General features: G+C 42.8%; 2 protein-coding genes across 2 annotated transcripts in view; both read right to left on the reverse strand.

Annotated features, from left to right (window-relative positions):
- Nucleotides 1–10,496, reverse strand: part of znhit6 (zinc finger HIT-type containing 6) — a 40,711-nt gene extending 30,215 nt beyond the window's left edge. The window contains exons 1-5 of the mRNA XM_014123374.1: nucleotides 10,287–10,496; nucleotides 9,936–10,001; nucleotides 5,581–5,687; nucleotides 5,325–5,410; nucleotides 2,707–2,810 (exon numbers count right to left, since the gene is read on the reverse strand). Coding sequence (XP_013978849.1) covers nucleotides 2,707–2,810; nucleotides 5,325–5,410; nucleotides 5,581–5,687; nucleotides 9,936–10,001; nucleotides 10,287–10,402 — 479 coding nt within the window. The 5' untranslated portion in view covers nucleotides 10,403–10,496. The remainder of the gene's footprint in view (nucleotides 1–2,706; nucleotides 2,811–5,324; nucleotides 5,411–5,580; nucleotides 5,688–9,935; nucleotides 10,002–10,286) is intronic.
- A 939-nt stretch (nucleotides 10,497–11,435) lies between these two features.
- LOC106560452 (collagen alpha-1(XXIV) chain) overlaps nucleotides 11,436–19,607 on the reverse strand; it is a 199,288-nt gene continuing 191,116 nt past the window's right edge. Inside the window, exons 58-60 of the mRNA XM_014123375.2 lie at nucleotides 19,350–19,459; nucleotides 13,313–13,552; nucleotides 11,436–13,070 (exon numbers count right to left, since the gene is read on the reverse strand). Coding sequence (XP_013978850.2) covers nucleotides 12,924–13,070; nucleotides 13,313–13,552; nucleotides 19,350–19,459 — 497 coding nt within the window. The 3' untranslated portion in view covers nucleotides 11,436–12,923. The remainder of the gene's footprint in view (nucleotides 13,071–13,312; nucleotides 13,553–19,349; nucleotides 19,460–19,607) is intronic.

The raw sequence follows: 19,607 nt of genomic DNA on the forward strand, positions 1-19,607 counted from the left end.
CGATCAACTTGGATCCAGCTACAATAGTCATTTACAACATTAACAATGTCTACACTTTCTGATCAATTGGATGTTACTTTAATGAAGATTTATTTTTGAACGGTTGTGTGTGTGTGTGTGTGTGTGTGTGAGAGATCAATTGCAAGTAAGTAACAGTTCTGTCTTCCATCCAGAAAAGTAGAACAAAGGGGAAGAAAGATGATAAACATTAGCAAAGCTGACTCTTCAGCAGAGAAGAGAAAACATGACTTCAGAAGAGAAGAGAACAAAACTTTGACAAGCTTCTTCTTGAGAGAAGAGAACAAAACATTGCTAACAGGAGGCCACCAAACATTTCCAAACCACACTTCAGTTAATTTTTTATGTGATAATTTGAATTGATCTGTTTGCAAGCCAGTGAAGCCACAAATAAATCACCTGACTTTTGAACAAGAGCACAGGGTGAGTTGACAGAGGGTGCATCCAAAATGGCACTATTCCCCATGCGTACCACTGGTTGATATGGTTTAAAAAGTAGTGCAGGCCTGTCATTTCTAGTTCAACACTTTTAGTGTACCCTTAACCTGTTTTGACATCAGTCACCAGGGAGAGGCAGGCAGGCGCATGCACGCCAGTGCATGTGGCTGTGCACACACCTAAGCCCAGGATAAATGCCTCTATAGCTGGCCGCTAATTATGATGGCCTCTCTCTGGCAGCGTGTGTGTAATGATGGCCTCTCTCTGGCAGCGTGTGTAATGATGGCCTCAAAGTGATGGCTGCATATACCCCGACTCTGTTGCAAGAGAAGTGACACATTTTCCCTAGTTAAAAGAAATTCATGTTAGCAGGCAATATTAACTAAATATGCAGGTTTAAAAATATATACTTGTGTATTGATTTTAAGAAAGGCATTGATGTTTAGGTATACGTTGGAGCAACATGTACCTAAGCGATTATATGCAACGCAGAACAGGCTAGATAAACTAGCAATATCATCAACCATGTGTAGTTAACTAGTGATTATGATTGATTGATTTTTATAAGTTTAATGCTAGCTAGCAACTTACCGTGGCTTCTTACTGCATTCGCGTAACAGGCAGGCTCCTCGTGGAGTGCAATGTAAAGCAGGTGGTTAGAGCGTTGGACTAGTTAACCGTAAGGTTGCAAGATTGAATCCCCGAGCTGACCCAAAAAAAAAATAATAAAAAAAAAAAATAAAAACACATATATATTTAAAAAAAAGCCAAATCGGCATCCAAAAATAACGATTTCCGATTGTTATGAAAACTTGAAATCGGCCCTAGTTAAAAATCGGCCATTACGATTAAATCAGTCGACCTCTAGTCGATACCCTTAGTCCCAGTCTCTGTTTAGTCGATACCCTTAGTTTATTTCCTATCCCTAGAGAATCATCATCTGCCTCTTCCTTGAAAACTCCCAAGATAGGAGAACTGTATGCACACTGACTATGATATTTAGTAGAACTGTATGCACATTTACTGCATGATATTTAGGATGTAACCACTAACCATAGAAATTAATTTACTGATAAATAAATGGTTATGTATTTAACCCTAAAAATGATAAATGAAGCCCCCCAGTGTTCCAGCCATATGTAAAACCAGATACTAGGCTGTCTCTTCCTGGAAGAGAAAGGAGCCTGGCTACTCTGCTCCCCTCCTTACATAATGCGGTCTTACCTTCTGGCAATAATGCACAAATTAGAACTACAAAACGCCAGAGAGACCAACTGGCCTGAGGGCAATTATATTCAGAATGGAAAAGAGTGGACTGGCTAACATTAACTTCTTTCAGGGACAGCTTTGATTGACATTACAGAGCTTCTGTTTTTTTTTTTAGTTAACTTGTGGGTTAAATGTTTGTTTCCTTCCATGCGGGGTAGAGCGAGAGAGAGAGAGGAAATAGAATGATATCCCGTCAGGAAAAGTTGTCAAACATGGAAAGACGGGACCACCTGCAGCACAGCAGGAAATCCAGGAAAATGGGAAAGGAACGAGAAATGGAGAACAAAGGAAAACGTGTCTGGGATTAGGGCTATGGCAGGTCTCTTACACTGAGTGGTGGGGTAGCAGGTTGCTATAGAAACACACCAAGTCCGGTGAAACATCACAAGTTGGAAATGATGCCCCCAGAGAGGCCAGGACATATGGACAGGGTTGGTTTAGCCTACATAGCTGGTCAGAAGGCTACAGGCAGCAATACATTACTCCACACCAGTGACTAATCAAATGTTGCTTCAAGTCTTCGTCCCACATGTCCAAAATTTGCCTGAGCCATAAGGCCTTTTAAAGACTGAACAGCACATGCCAGGTATACAGAGTTGAGTAGTACCTTCATAAAACATGCAGAGGACTGATGCCCCACAGATAGATAACCTTTAAAAACAACAGTGTTGTTGTTTGTGAGGAATTGTGAAAACTTAAGAGCGCCATCCTGTGGCAGAGACAAACACTTCTGATCTCAACACATGAGGATCCTCAACCACCTTACTGAACATAGAAGTTGTTTTGAAACTTTCCTATTAATAGACTTGAGTGCTAGTATGGGTTTTGGATTTAAGTCAGAGACAGCTGAACGTTTAAAGGTCCTCTTAAAGAAGGGACGCAAACATTGCCTTGCTTCGCTGAGCCAAAAACAACTGTTATAAAACACTTCAGTATGTTGTGTCCTACAGAACATGGCCCTGATGTGTCAGAGGAACCTACTTCTTGAGACAGATGGTGGAGTTCTCTCTGCTCCTGGTGAACGTGTTGGGAAGGAACCTCAAGGTGATGTTCAGCCTCCTCGCCTGGGCTGTCAGTCTCTTAGCCTGGAGAGCAAGCGAGAAAGCAAGGACATTACATAAACAAACATCTGCTCTTAACCACCTGATTAAGCAACTGGTTAATTGACAACAAAAATAATCTATAAAAATAGGAAGGACACTAGAAATGGCTGTTCTTGGCTCAGAACCTAATGACCCAAGAACTCATTCTCCTCACCTTGATTTTAAAGGATACCCCTTTCCTTAGTAATACTTGGTTAGCACCATAATGACTACAACTAGCTGGAGAAAGATGGTTAACCTGTTAGGGCTAGGGGGCAGTATTGACACGGCTGGATAAAAAAAACATACCCGATTTAATCTGGTTACCACTCCTACCCAGTAACTAGAATATGCATATACTTATTACATATGGATAGAAAACACCCTAAATTTTCTAAAACTGTTTGAATGGTGTCTGTGAGTATAACAGAACTCATTTGGCAGGCAAAACCCTGAGACATTTTCTGACAGGAAGTGGATACCTGATGTGTTGTATTACCTTTAAACCTATCCCATTGAAAAACACAGGGGCTGAGGAATATTTTGGCACTTCCTATTGCTTCCACTAGATGTCACCAGCCTTTACAAAGTGTTTTGAGTCTTCTGGAGGGAGATCTGACCGAACAAGAGCCATGGAACGATGATGGCCCATTAGACACCTGGCGCGCGAGTTCATGTTGGGTACCCTCGTTCCAATACGTTATAAAAGAGTATGCATTCGTCCACCTTGAATATTATTCATGTTCTGGTTAAAAAAGGCCCTAATGATTTATGCTATACAACGTTTGACATGTTTGAACGAACGTAAATATATTTTTTCCCCTCGTTCATGACGAGAAGTCCGGCTGGCTTAGATCATGTGCTAACAAGACGGAGATTTTTGGACATAAATGATGAGCTTTTTTGAACAAAACTACATTCGTTATGGACCTGTGATACCTGGAAGTGACATCTGATGAAGAGAATCAAAGGTAATGGATTATTTACATAGTATTTTCGATTTTAGATCTCCCCAACATGACGTCTAGTCTGTATCGCAACGCGTATTTTTCTGGGCGCAGTGCTCAGATTATTGCAAAGTGTGATTTCCCAGTAAGGTTATTTTTAAATCTGGCAAGTTGATTGCGTTCAAGAGATGTAAATCTATAATTCTTTAAATGACAATATAATATTTTACCAATGTTTTCTAATTTTAATTATTTAATTTGTGACGCTGACTTGACTGCCGGTTATTGGAGGGAAACGATTTCCTCAACATCAATGCCATAGTAAAACGCTGTTTTTGGATATAAATATGAACTTGATAGAACTAAAAATGCATGCATTGTCTAACATAATGTCCTAGGAGTGTCATCTGATGGAGATTGTAAAAGGTTAGTGCATCATTTTAGCTGGTTTTATGGTTTTGGTGACCCTGTCTTTGAATTGACAAAACATTACACACAACTCTTGTAAATGTACTGTCCTAACATACTCTAAATTTATGCTTTCGCCGTAAAACCTTTTTGAAATCGTAAAACGTGGTTAGATTAAGGAGATGTTTATCTTTCAAAGGGTGTAAAATAGTTGTACGTTTGAAAAATTTGAATTTTGACATTTATTTGGATTCAAATTTGCCGCTCTTGAAATGCACCTGCTGTTGATGGAGTGCACCACGGGTGGCACGCTAGCGTCCCACCTAGCCCATAGAGGTTAAACAGATACACTGACAGGTAGCTGTTCAGGTACACCATCAGTCACCACGGGGCTCCTTCCTACAGTCTCTTTGTATGATATTAGACCATTACACGTAGAAGGTTCTGGAAGAAGGCCACAGCCCAGACAGACATTGACATTACTTGCCAGATAGACCCCCCCCTCTTTTGCGAAGAAGAACCATTCATATTTTATTGATAGATGTGACCACTGAACCAGACCGTAGCAAAAACACATTACCTCAAGCCATCATAAAATTCTGCATGTAATAGTGTTAAATGAATCCAGGTAAGGTAAGGACTGGGCTGGCAGACAGTCGCTCCCTGAAAGTGCCATTTTCAATGAATGTCTGTGGTTATGGGCTCCAGCTCTGCTCAAACCACAGTTACCTGAAGAGCCATGGAGGCACGGAGAGAAAACCCAAAACCACACAATTTAAATCATATAAACAAGTCATTTCCAAAAAAGATTTAGTGAGGCAAGTTGTTAGAAATGCTCTAGTGTGCTCCAAGAAACAAAGAAATTATGAAAAATAGAAATCAATATTGCAGTTTAGACAAGCATAACACTCTCCAAGTGTTTCTGGTGTGAGCCCGATAGAAGGAATCACCACCCTACTCCGTCACCCCGCCCGCCCGCCACCCCGCCCGCCCGCCACCCCGCCCGCCCGTCACCCCGCCCGCCCGTCACCCCGCCCGCCCGTCACCCCGCCTGTCAAACCTGTGGTTGATTTGAGTTTCTCCCTCACCATGTAGAGTTGTCTGATATATAAATATATCACAAATTCAATCAATTAAATGAGGTGGTGGATGAATGACTTACTCTAAAGTTAACAGGAGGGCCGCGGACCAGGGAATCTCTGTTGGCGCTGTCTGCCAGCCTCCCAGTGTCCTCCAGGAACCTGTAGTCTAGCAGGGCCACAAAGGAGACCAGTTACACACAATTCAATGAATCTTTGTTTAGCCAGGATAGTCCATTCCCTCAGCAACAATCATTGCTTTCCAGGGAGTCATGCCATCCACAAACCTTTGACCGTTACACACGCATGCATGCACACACAGCAGAGGGAGTGTCTCACCGCTGAGTAGGTTCATCTCATCCATCTTGGACAGGGCCACGAAGGCAGTCTTATCTCGAACTCCACTGCATCCCGACTCCTCTTTGTGCTTCTTCACACATGGCAAGCTAGGTTAAAAATCAAATAAATAAAAGAGGACATTTATAAATAACATTTTATCAAAGTCTGCTCTTCTGGTACTGTCAGCACATAGAACTATAGCGAGAAAATAAGCTGTGTAGAGGTTTTGGTTCATCCATGAACACAACAGACTGACAGTATCAGCTGTCTGTCCAAGGACAAAGCATCCATTTAGGCACATTGTAGAATACAAACTCTGCAATTTTCTTAAAGTGACTACTTAGAACTAAGCACCTCATTTTGAATTCAACTCATGCAAACCAGTGTTGCATAACAGCAGGTCTGGAACAATGCAGAGCAGAACCCCGTCTTTCACTATGGGTAGAGTTGCATCATGGTAGCAGAAGACTGGGGATGGAAGGATGGAGAACAGAAGACTGGGGATAGAGGGCAGAGTGATGGAGAGGAGGCGTAAATCAGTCTGGAGATGTCTCACGGCATGCTGGGTAATGTCTGTGTGCCACTGAAGGAAGACGCTTCTCTTCCTCTCCTCTGACAGATTGAAATCCTCTGCGTCGGTGTCACCTGAGACTCACTGTGTGTGGAGTGATTGGGTATGGGAACTATAAAGGAGTTAGGCCTATAACTGGTTGACACTAGCTAGTTTATATTATAACTAACCCCAAGGTCCACAAATGTACACTCATTATTTGACCTAAGCTAATCCAAGCTATACCTCCGCTGATCAGGGCAGTAATGTGTTTGAAAACCCTCTTCTGGATTGATGACTTCCATTCCCTACATAGAATAGATACTAATCAACACGTGTGAAAGGTGTTTTGCAGCCAGTCATCTACTTCAAGGCTTAAAACACTCATTAATTTCAACCAGCCCAAATGGGCCCTTTCATCCATCCATGGTATTTATTTGTTAGAGACCACATACAACATACACACAAGTATGTGGACACCCGTTCAAATTAGTGGGTTTGGCTATTTCAGCCACATACATTGCTGACAGGTGTATAAAATCGAGCACCTGGCCATGCAACCTCTATAGACAAACATTGGCAGTAGAATGGCCTTACTGAAGAGCTCAGTGACTTTCAACGTTGCACCGTCATAGGATGCCACCTTTCCAACAAGTCAGTTTGTCAAATTTCTGCCCACTTAGAGCTGCCCCTGTCAACTGTAAGTCCTACTAAACTTAGCAAAAAAACAAACGTCCCTTTTTCAAGACCCTGTCTTTCAAAGATAATTCGTAAAAATCCAAATAACTTCACAGATCTTCATTGTAAAGGGTTTAAACACTGTTACCCATGCTTGCTCAATTAACCATAAACAATTAATGAACATGCATCTGTGGAACGGTCGTTAAGACACTAACAGCTTAGAAGGTAGGCAATTAAGGTCACAGTTATGAAAACTTAGGACACTAAAGAGGCCTTTATACTGACTGAAAAACACCAAAAGAAAGATGCCCAGGGTCCCAGCTCATCTGCGTGAACGTGCCTTAGGCATGCTGCAAGGAAGAATGAGGACTGCAGATATGGCCAGGGCAATAAATTGCAATGGCCGTACTGTGAGACACCTAAGACAGCGCTACAGGGAGACAGGACAGACAGCTGATCGTCCTCACAGTGGCAGACCACGTGTAACACCTGCACAGGATCAGTACATCCGAACATCACACCTGCAGGACAGGTACAGGATGGCAACAACTGCCCGAGTTACACCAGGAACGCACAATCCCGCCATCAGTTCTCAGCCTATTGCGGGCAGTCTGAGCGAGGCTTGGCTTGTAGGACTGAGGGCTTGTAGGCCTGTTGTAAGGCAGGTCCTCACCAGACATCACCGGCAACAACGTCACCTATGGGCACAAACCCACTGTCTCTGGACCAGACAGGACTGGCAAAAAGTGCTCTTCACTGACGAGTCACAGTTTTGTCTCACCAGGGGTGATGGTCGGATTCACGTTTATCGTCAAAGGAATGAGCGTTTACACTGAGGCCTGTACTCTGGAGAGGGATCGATTTGGAGGTGGAGGGTCCGTTATGGTCTGGGGTGGTGTGTCACAGCATCATCAGACTGAGTTGGTTGTCATTGCAGGCAATTTCAACACTGTGCATTACAGGGAAGACATCCTCCCTCATGTGGTACCCTTCTTGCAGGCTCATCCTGACGTGACCCTCCAGCATGACAATGCCACCAACCATACTGCTCGTTCTGTGCGTGATTTCCTGCAAGACAGGAATGTCAGTGTTCTGCCATGGCCAGCGAAGAGACCGGATCTCAATCCCATTGAGCAGGTCTGGGACCTGTTGGATCGGAGGGTGAGGGCTAGGGCCATTCCCCCCAGAAATGTCCGGGAACTTGCAGGTGCCTTGGTGGAAGAGTGGGGTAACATCTCACAGCAAGTACTGGCAAATCTGGTGCAGTCCATCAGGAGGAGATGCACTGCAGTACAAACTGCCTCTGGAAGCAACATCAGCACAAGAACTGTTAGTCAGGAGCTTCATGAAATTGGTTTCCATGGCCGAGCAGCCGCACACAAGCCTAAGCTCAACGCTTGGCATTGCGGCCATTGGACTCTGGAGCAGTGGAAACACGTTCTCTGGAGTGATGAATCACGCTTCACTATCTGGCAGTCCGACAGACGAATCTGGGTTTGGCAGATGCCAGGAAAATGCTACCTGCCCAAATATATAGTGCCAACTAAAGTCCCATGTGGCTCAGTTGGTAGAGCATGGTGTTTGCAACACCAGGGTTGTGGGTTCGATTCCCACGGAGGACCAGTACGGAGAAGAAAAAAAAAAGTATGAAATGTATGCATTCACTACTGTAAGTCGCTCTGGATAAGAGCGTCTGCTAAATGACTAAAATGTAAAAAAATGGTGGAGGAGGTATAATGTTCTGGGGCTGTTTTTCCACGGTTCGGGCTAGGCCCCTTAGTTCTGCTGAAGGGAAATCTTAATGCTATAGCATCCAATGACATTCTAGACAATTCTGCAAATACATTATAGATGATTCTGCCCTTCCAACTTTGTGCCAACAGTTTGAGGAAGGCCCTTTCCTGTTTCAGCTGGATAATGCCCCTTTGCACAAAGCAAGGTCCATACAGAAATCTAGTGGAAAGCCTTCCCAGAAGAGTGGAGGCTGTTATAAGCAGCAAATGGGGAACCAACTCCATATTAGTGCCCATGATCTTGGAATGAGATGTTCAACAAGCAGGTGTCCACATATGTAGTGTAGCTAATTTGAATCTGTAGTCCCATTTTCATCCGTGGTAGGACTGCGGTCTCTAAAAGAAAACGGCCATAATAATGTCAAGGGATCTTGGTGTGGTTCTCTCTTGGGCCTTGTTTCTTTTAATGAACAGTTGGGATGTGATCCAAAACACAGACATTCACAAATCACAATCCATTTCAGACATTTGCTGACAGAGAGGTAATTGGCAGGGGTCTTTCAGACCATGTCCACAAACTATTTGGGGAATGTCAATGGCTGCCCAAAATAATAGGGAGCCATTTGAGAAATGTGCAAATTACCTCTAAATCTTATTGAGATGTGAAGGAGCAATTTTGATAGCGCCATTCAGGCTGAGATTGAAAGCTGAAAGGTATTTCTAAGTAGGCTTCACCTGCTTTCTGGGACTTGATAGCTTCATGCCACAGCTGAGATGAATCACCTGGACATGTCCATCTTTCAAAAACACTGATACAATTGTCTTACTTGCACATACCTACACAGACAGCGCTCAAGAATAGCCTACCTTCACATTTTTGTTACATAGCCTAGGCCTAATCAAAGGATGTTCAGCTTTACTGTCTTCTTGGCTGTAGAAGTGTTACCCAATCAATTTCTGACCTTGGAGGTGCAGTCTAGCCCACCACCAAATCTTAAATTAAAAAAACACTGACGTTATAAAAACCTGAAGATAAATTGCTTCCATCTTGATATTAAAATAAGTAGAGGTTGTTAAACACCTGGGGAGATGGGTTGAGCCCCAAACGGCACCATTTCCCCTATATAGTAGACTACCTTTGCCCAGGGCTGATTGGCAGTACTTTTGACCAGAACCTGAGTAGTGCAATAGACATATAGGGGAAAATGTGCCATTTGGGAGACACACAGACATATTCTTATAAACAGCTTGAGTTTTAAGAAGGAGACGAGAAGAAAGGACACGAGGAATATAGAATTGAGAGCTTCCCATTGTCTTTCCTATCAGTACACATGAATAAAGGGAGAGCAAGTCACTTTATACTATTGAGATGCACCAGATGTCTCTCTTACCTGCACGAGTGTTTGAGACAGCCGGGACATCTATAATTCGCCACTTCAGAGCCACACACACCACAACTGTAGGGATTAAATTATAAATCATGTTCAACAAACACTCGACATCGCCAGACTCAAAGGGGCATGGACATCACAGCACGTAGTAACCCATGTGCTTTCCTGATAGCTTGTTATTTTAGCTACAAATATAACCTGCCACAATTATTTTACATACATTCAGAGACATAGCAAGGTAAAATAGTAGCAATCACTATGGCTAGGTAAACTAGCTTGCTGTGTTATTGAGCTAGACACCATCTAGCCCACCAAGCGTTAGCTTAGCTAGCTAGCTGCCTTCTTACTTACTTTGCCAGGAATAGTTTTATTTTATTTCCTTTGAGTTCGTCTCCCAGACTGTCATTCTCGACGTTGCTTTCAGCAGCTGCGACTGTATCCACCGAAGGCAGCATACTTGTACACATTCCTAGAAATTACTCTCTCGAAGCTCTGTTTCAATCAAAGCAGTCTGAAAGTTTACCGTCTTCCGCTACACGTGGAGAAAATATGTGACGGATGTATTCCGGTTTGTCTTGACAATGCACAAAAGCGCCCCCTGGTGTTGGTATTCATGCCATATAGGACATGTGATGCGTGGAAGATACCCCTCTCTCTATTCAAGTATCTCTCTATCATGTGCTGCATGTCAGTCTGTCAGCCAGCCTCTCTCTCTCACTCTGTGTGAGTGTGTGTGTGTAGGCCCATGTGCATCAGTAGGAGCTGTGTTGTTCTGAGGACTGAAGCTGACCATTATAAAACTAAAGCCTTTCTAACCCACACTGACCAGGCCCAGGAGAGATGAGCTAATGTCTAATGAAAAGAAAATAACATAATATGCATTGTTTTTCTTGTATCTTTGTTGGGAGGAGACAAATGCAACAGTATCCAAGGCAGGTCAAACAAGAGCAAACATCTGAATCCAAAATGTTCTTACTATCTATCTCAAGAGAAGTCAGCCATTTTCTTTCTCATAGTTTATTTGCTTTGTCCCAATCCATGGTAACACAGTGCTTGTCATGCCATAGCATCTATGTCAAGTCTAAAGGTCCATGCTAGTATTGTGTTAAGAAGGAAAGGCCCAAGTGATGTTTATATGTAGCCTACATTGCATGCATTGTTTTTAATCTGAAAAAAAAAATCTCCTTATTACCAGTAACTCTCCATGTTACCAATATCTATACAGCTTCCAGCGAAGTTTAAATGTTGCTGGAACTGGGAGAGTGGGTGTCAAGAATTCAAACCATTTCAATGAAAAACAGATTTTCAAGTTTGATGCCAGAGGGGCATGTTGGACTTGGACTTCTCAAAATTTGGAAAAATAATATAGACTTATGAGTATGGGAAATCTGAAGTTGCACTGTTAATGATAAGTAGATATCTCTAATTGCAGTTTTTAACCAGGTCACTGTTGGACTTCAGAAATATTGTTATGAACATCAACAAAATAACAAGACTGTATTTACTATTTTGGGATTAAAACATTTCATTTATTTAATGTCAATATATTTCATATTTACACAATTTTAACTTTATTCCTCGAGAGCATTTACTTATTTAATTACACTTTTTTCAACGTAACATAATTTAAGAACAAGATCATTGCTATTTCTGATGTGTTCTGACTCTGGCCTATGCTAGCTGCCAGTATGAGCTATCAACCCCCATTGTAGTGAATGTGAACATATACAATGAACAGTCACATAATGTGTGTACATAGTATACAAATACAATTTTTTACATAAATAGTTATTTGGACTGAGTTGGAGTTGACCAAATAGATCTCTGAGAGTATAATTTATTGGGATACAGTAATGTGAAAAAAAACAAAGGATATAAATAATCAACCATATAATGTCAAAATATACACAGGAAAAATGTCTCACAACTCACTGATGTCTCACGCTCTTGTGTTGCAGCACCAATGATAGGTTACGTTACCACCTACCAAATAAAATGAAGAGTAAAAGCAAAAAAATATGTAATTCATCAACAAATGTTTCATATAAATTTCAAATAAGTACTCTTACAACAGATACAGATCTTGATGTAACCGGTACATAAGGACAAAAAATTACTTGACACTAGCACCTATACTTAGAAGGCATACAAGCAGGAGGTAGAGCACCATCTTTCAAGGGCAGTGTCCAAAATAGAACCATATTCCCGAAATAGTGCACTATTTTGAGCTCTATATTGCCTGGTTAAACCTAGTGCATTACATTTGGAATATGGTGCCATTTTGAACTTACCCAAGGTGTAAACGTCCAGCTGTGTTGGACAACAGATTCAAACATTAAAAATAAACAAAATGGCGGTCCGAGCTGGCGGTTGACCTTTGATTGAAATTGCAATATGAAATCTCTCACTCTTAATTCACAAGCTATTGCACTCTTAGGAAGCTTTTGTTGAACAGTATTCCTGTTACAAAGCCCCTAGAGCTTTCCTTCGGATAGCTAGGCCCCTTCTGAGGATGGCTGGAAGGGTGTATATGGGGGAGAAGGAGGATGGGGGTGGGCAGTAGGGAGGGAGGTACAGGATTTGAGTTTTAGGATGGTGTTGTGAGCCCTGTCCTGAGTTCAGGGACCAACTGTCCAACGAACTCAAGAACCTTTTGAAAAACAAAAACCAAACAGACACACTTTACACATTTATTTGATAAATATTGGTATACACTGCTCTCCTGAGGCTATCTTACTGTAAGCTGGCCTAGTTTCCTATGGACTGAGTTCTTCCACAGAAGTCTGCCATCGATTGGACAGGGCGTTTGTCACTTGCTAACACTCCATAAAGGGTCTCCCAAGTGGGGGAGCAGACCTGACCAACTCTGCTTGGGCTTACAGAGATCTCTCTTTGGTTTGGGGAGCAGCCATTTTGGCCTGCTTATGCCATGCTCGTTTGTTTTATAGTTTATATTTTGGACAGGCAGGCTAGCGATGGATAATGACCTCACAGGAAGCAGACAGGTCCCACCTCGAGGTGGCGCAGGTCGTTGGACTGTGACAAAGGTTGCTCCTGTATATCAATGATGGGGAGCTCATAGCTGGTCTGAGTATGGAAGAAGAAGCGTGACTGGTGCCAGCTGCCATCTTGGATCTAGAAGGGAAAATATACAATATGAAGTCATTGATAGACAATGGATGCCCGTATTCACAAAGTCTCAAAGTAGGAGTGCTGATCTAGGATCAGTTTTGCCTTTTAGATTATAATGAATAAGATTACATGGACAGGAAGGACCTGATCCTAGATTAGCAATGCTACTTTGAAATGCTTTATGAATGCCGGCCCAGGTTTTAAGTGAAAGCATCATATATCTCTCCCTCTCTCCGGCTCCTTACCCTGCATTCGTCTAGTAGCATGTGAGGTTCAAGTAGACTGTCTGCCTCAAACATCTGTCCGTTCCATCCCCTGAATCTTGGTGGTCTGGCCTGATACTCCTGTCCTGGGTCGTCAGCACTGTAGGTGTTTGTGGGGCTGAAGGGAGGGTCACTCAGACAGTGGAAGGTAATGTCCTGACTGGCCTCTGTGCTCAAGAGGTGGAGGAACTTCATCTGAACCTTATGCACACCGAACAACAGCTGTGGAGGGAGCATGGTAAGAGTTAGTGGAGATAACGGAGGCATCTCTTATGATACCTCTCACTGCTCAATACTTCAGATGCATACAGAGACCAGGGGAGTAATACTGCTGGAACACGAGGGAGCGGCACTCCCTTACTCTTTCAAATTTGAGAATATACGGAGCTGGGAAAAATCTCTGGAAAATGATTACTGAAGCTGAATCAATGTCCCACAAGATCCCAAAATGCTGAATTAGTATTTTACATAAAATAACCTAATACAAAAGTATAGCATAGTTACTATCGTAAATTCCGGACTATAAGCCGTAACTTTTTTCCCAGGCTTTGAACCTCGCAGCTTAAACAATGACGCGGCTAATATATGGATTTTTCCCGCTTTCATTTATTTTTTTTCCAAAAAACACATTCTGTGACGTGCTCAGTTTTTTGGAAGTTTTTTTGAAGCTTTCATTAGACCAATGAAATTGCCGAACGGGTTAAGGTCAAACAACTTTTTTGTTTACTGTTTAGATTAAATCGAGAGCTCTCAAACTTCCCATCATTCTGATTACGGTAGTCATTTTGTCACCCTCATCATGGCAAAGACACGGAGAAATGCATATGATGCAGCTTTCAAGTTGAAGGCGATTGATCTGGCTGTTGGAAAAGGAAATAGAGCTGCTGCACGGGAGCTTGGTCTTAATGAGTCGATGATAAGACGTTGGAAACAGCAGCGTGAGGAATTGACTCAGTGCAAAAAGACAACTAAAGCTTACTGGTAATTTTTTATTTTTTGTTACAAGCCGTGTTTCGTTAAAGCCTATTTATTTTTGTTACAAGCCGTGTTTCGTTAAAGCCTATTTATTTTTGTTACAAGCCGTGTTTCGTTAAAGCCTGTGTAAAGTTAATTTGTTTCAATGTACCGGTAGGCACCTGCGGCTTATAGACACGTGCGGCTTATTTATGTTCAAAATAATATAGATTTTTAAATTCAGTGGGTGCGGCTTATATTCAGGTGCGCTTAATAATCCGGAAATTACGGTATTTTACGCCAAAAACACCTCTTCATTTCTAGTGAGATTTTATGATGGTTAGCTGAAGCTGAATAGTCACATTTATTTCCTAATGCGGCCAACACTCAACAGCCGTGCCACAAGGAAGGATATATTCTTTGATTAAAACAAAATACAACAAAGACTAACAGTTTAACACCATCTGCTCTAATTTGCTCACCAAACAGTAATTCAAGCAGATCTAAATGCATATTCCCATGAAACTGATTGAGATCAAATGATTAGAATGCATACACAGTCTGAACTTTTCACAGATAAAACGTGAAGAATTATCATTCACGTTTGACAGTGATGATGGCCTATTTTGAAATGAGGTATGCCTAAGTTGGTGTTTGAGGGTATTAAAAATATAACATTTTCTTGAGACAATATGTGTGGGCTTAGGCCGACGTTCCAATTGGAGGATGTATTTAGAGCGTTGGGCCAGTAACCGGAAGGTTGCTGGATCGAATGACAAGCTGAAAAGGTAAAAATCTGTCGTTCTGGCCCTGAGCAAGGCAGTCAACCCACTGTTCCCCGGGCGCCGAAGACATCGATGTCGATTCAGACAGCCCCCTGCACCTCTCTGATTCAGAGGGGTTGGGTTAAATGCGGAGGACACATTTCAGTTTAATACATTCAGTTGGACAACTGACTAGGTATCCCCCTTTCCCTTTATTTTCAGCATATTCTGTAATAATATTCTATAGGCTAGGCCTACATCTGTAGGAACAAATTTTGAATGAGAAATGATGATGTAATAAAAATGACATTACACCACTGACTGAGACTGATTATCATTCTTAGCCACCACGACTAGTGAAGGTTTCTCATCAACTGAGGGATAGTGAAATGATACTTGTTAAAAAGGTGGAATTTGTATTATTGATTGCAATGGTCATAAACTGTACAGCACAAGCGGAGAATAAGTCTAAGAAAATTTGAATAATTTTGAATGCCGCCTAACGTTTTTTGGGGTCTTCGTGATTTCACAGCCGAGGCCATGCATGAAATCCTGTCAGTGAATGTTCTGCCATCACAGGCCCCTGAGCCTGTGTTGGGATGTATTTTGGAGTGGACAGTGATTGAAGAAGTGGGATGGGTTTTCTTAGTTGACGTGCTTCATTTTGTATGATGTCGTTTTCCCCCTTTCCCGCAAAGTTTTTTTTTGTTTCTTATTCAATACCCTGTCCAGCTGGTGTCGGCAATGCAGCATTAACATTGGATGCCAACTGCCGGTAAACCCCATCGAAGAAGAGGTAGAGAGAGTACAGGGCTTAGCAGGTCTCTCGCTATAAAGATATGTCTGTCGGCTTGGAAAAGTTGAATATTGAAAAGACTGAGGGAGGCAGAGAATGGGTTTGAATCTGTTGAAGCTAGCAATAACAAGGGAGAGGGTATATCGAGGAAGATTGGTGTCAAGTTCAAACAGAGTGAGCCGGACGCCAGTTTGAGTTCTGGAGGTGAAATGGAAGTGGTAGAAGGTGTTGTGAGGAACTCGGAGCCCGAGCCTTGCATTGATGGACATGGTTATGATAAAGATAAGTTTGGTCCAGTGGGAGTGAGATTTTTGAAGAGGGTGAAACCAGGCCTTTTGGCTATCCATGGGTGGTTTCAGGTTGGGTGGAAAAGATGGTGGATGCTGTTGAGTCGATGAAGGTAACCCGAAGTGGACTTGTAATGTTTCTTTGTGTTTCTTCAGATCAGAGTGAGCATCTGTTTCTTGCTATTTCTGGTGTTTGTTGTCTTGAGTCAGTCTTTACCAGACAAGGTCATGTTAGGATATATCAGTTACCCTGTTAGAGCGTTTGTGGCAAGTCCACTGCGCTGTTTCAGGTGCAAGCAAAAACTAAAGCAGGAAGCACCAGTGACTAGATCAATAAAGAAGTGGTCAGATGATGCAGATGCTAAGCTACAGTACTGTTTTGCTAGCACAGACTTGAATATGTTCCGGGATTCTTCTGATGGTATTGAGGAGTACACCACATCAGTCACTGGCTTCATCAATAAGTGTATCGATGACGTCATCCCCACAGTGACTATACGTACATACCCCAACCAGAAGCCATGGATTACAGGCAACATCCGCACTGAGCTAAAGGGTAGAGCTGTCGCATTCAAGGAGCGGGACTCTAACCCAGGCGCTTTAAGAAATCCCGCTATGCCCTGCTGTGAACCATCAAACAGGCAAAGCGTCAATACAGGACTAAGATTGAATTGTACTACGCCGGCTCCGACGCTCATCAGATGTGGCAGGGCTTGCAAACTATTACAGACTACAAAGGGAAGCACAGCTGCAAACAGCACAGTGGCACGAACATACCAGACGAGATAAATTACTTCTATGCTCGCTCGAGGCAAGCAACATGCATGAGAGCATCAGCTGTTCCGGATGACTGTGTGATCACGCTCTCCATAGCCGTTGTGAGCAAGACCTTTAAACAGGTCAACATTCACAAGGCCGCAGGGCCAGATGGATTACCAGGATGTGTACTCCAAGCATGCGCTGACCAACTGGCAAGTGTCTTCACTGACATTTTCAACCTATCCCTGACTGAGTCTGTAATACCAGCATGTTTCAAGCAGACCACTATAGTCCTTGTGCCCAAGAACGTCTGTAGCCATGAAGTGCTTTGAAAGGCTGGCCATGGCTCACATCAACACCATTATCCCAGAAACCCTAGACCCACTCCAACTTGCATACCGCCCCAACAGATCCACAGTTGATGCAATCTGTATTGCGCTCTACATTGCCCTTTCCCACCTGGACTAAAGGAACACCTATGTGAGAATGCAAATCATTGACTACAGCTTAGCATTCAACACCATAGTACCCTCAAAGCTCATCACTTAGCTAAGGACCCTGGGACTATTTTATTTTATTTAACTAGGCAAGTCAGTTAAGAACAAATTCTTATTTTCAATGATGGCTTAGGAACAGTGGGTTAACTGCCTTGTTCAGGGGCAGAACGACAGATTTTGACCTTGTCAGCTCGGAGATTAGATCTTTCAATCTTTCGGTAACTAGTCCAATGCTCTAACCACTAGGCTACCTGCCGCCGACTAAACACCTCCCTCTGCAACTGGATCCTGGACTTCCTGAGGGGCCGCCCTCAGGTGGTGAGGGAAGGTAACAACACATCCGCCACGCTGATCCTTAACACGGGGACCCATCAGGGGTGCGTGCTCAGTCCCCTCCTGTACTCCCTGTTCACTCATGACTGCATGGCTAGCCATGACTTTAACACCATCATTAAGTTTGCAGATGACACAACAGTGGTAGGCCTGATCACGACAATGATGAGACAGCCTATAGGGATGTCAGAGACCTGGCCGTGTGGTGCCAGGATAACAACCTCTCTCTCAACGTGATCAAGACAAAGAAGATGATTGTGGACTACAGGAAAAGGAGGACCGAACACGCCCCCATTCACAAATACACTGACTTGAATGGGATTTGTGCCACAAATGCTAACATGTTAGTATGTGGAAACAGTGCCAGGGAAACTAAACCACAGCATGGATTAATGCGATCATATCTTGTCCATAGACTGCTTACAGGGTAAGGAAACCAATTTGTCACTTTGTAATTTGGGTGAACTATCCCTTTAATGTTAGCATTTTTCGCACATCATGTTCAAATCATCTATAAGTGACTGTGTTGAGCTTGACAATCAATTTGACACTGAGTGTACAAACATTAGGAACACCTTCCTAATATTGAGTTGCACCCCCTTTTGCCCTCAGAACAGCCTCAATTTGTCAGGGCATGGACTCTACAAGGTTTCGAAAGCATTCCACTGCTGGCCCATGTTGACTCCAATGCATCCCACAGTTGTTGGCTGTATGTCCTGTACCTCTGTAGGTACATGTCCTTGGCTGGATGTCCTTTGGGTGGTGGATCATTCTTCATTCACATGGGAAACTGTTGAGTGTAAAATAACCCACCAGCATTGCAGTTCTTGACACACTCAAACCGGTTCTCCTGGCACCTACTACCACACCCTGTTCAAAGGCCCTTAAATATTTAGTCTTGTCCATCCACCCTCTGAATAGCAAACATACACAATCCATGACTTCTTCGGTGAGGTTTAACGGTGGTTGGCATCCAATATGTTGCATTTCCACTGAACTATAGTATAGATCCATTACACTTTGCGATGGGAAAGGGGAACCGAATAATATACATATATTTTAATTACCCTACCAACTAACCCTATACTCATTAAAACGCATCACCTTATTCCACTACTAACTCTATCTGATCCTACCGCAGGCCAACGGCCTGAGAGGACGGGACACTACCACTCAACACACAATGTAACTCTTCTGAAGTCAAATCCCGTACCCCAAGTTCTTCTCTGCAGCTGCCACCACAATATCTATTTTCTGTGATTTACGTTTCATTTCTACAGTAAAGTTGATAACCATTGCAATGAACACTAAGAAGCCAACCTTATTAAAGCATATATCACTCATTGGCCTATCCCTCTGTGCTGGCACAGATCTACTATTCACAGGGATCCTCTCAGAATCCCTCACCCTTGACGCATCCTCCTATTTCCCAAAAACCGTACAATACTGTTGAAGTTGCAGAGGGAAGGAAGAACGGATGTGTTAGTGAGAATTCGACTTAAGTGGAAGTCAGGATTTGTGAATGTGAATGTGTTTTTCTTTTAAAACTAGATAAAATCTGTTTATTGAATTAGTGCTGCTATGGACCAACTGGAGCCCCTGTGATGATGGAGTGCAGTGCTATGTTACCTTGTTAGAGGCTACTGGGTGGAGACATGACTGCCCGCCTGCCGTGAAGTTACAGAAGACCTCAATGGCGTCTGACGGACATCCCAGGTTAGGGTCGATCCAGTACAGTCCTACAGAGGTACAGGTGTTGGATCTTAACTTTATCACTCTGTTGTTGTAGGACATTTCCAGCAAAGTAGTAAATGCAGACTTGTGGCATATTCAAGGTTCAAAAAGGCTTCTACAGTTTGTAATTTCCAATTTAAATTGTCAAGGCTT

The sequence above is a fragment of the Salmo salar genome, chromosome ssa10 (assembly GCF_905237065.1).
Source record: "Salmo salar chromosome ssa10, Ssal_v3.1, whole genome shotgun sequence".
Taxonomy (NCBI): domain Eukaryota; kingdom Metazoa; phylum Chordata; class Actinopteri; order Salmoniformes; family Salmonidae; genus Salmo; species Salmo salar.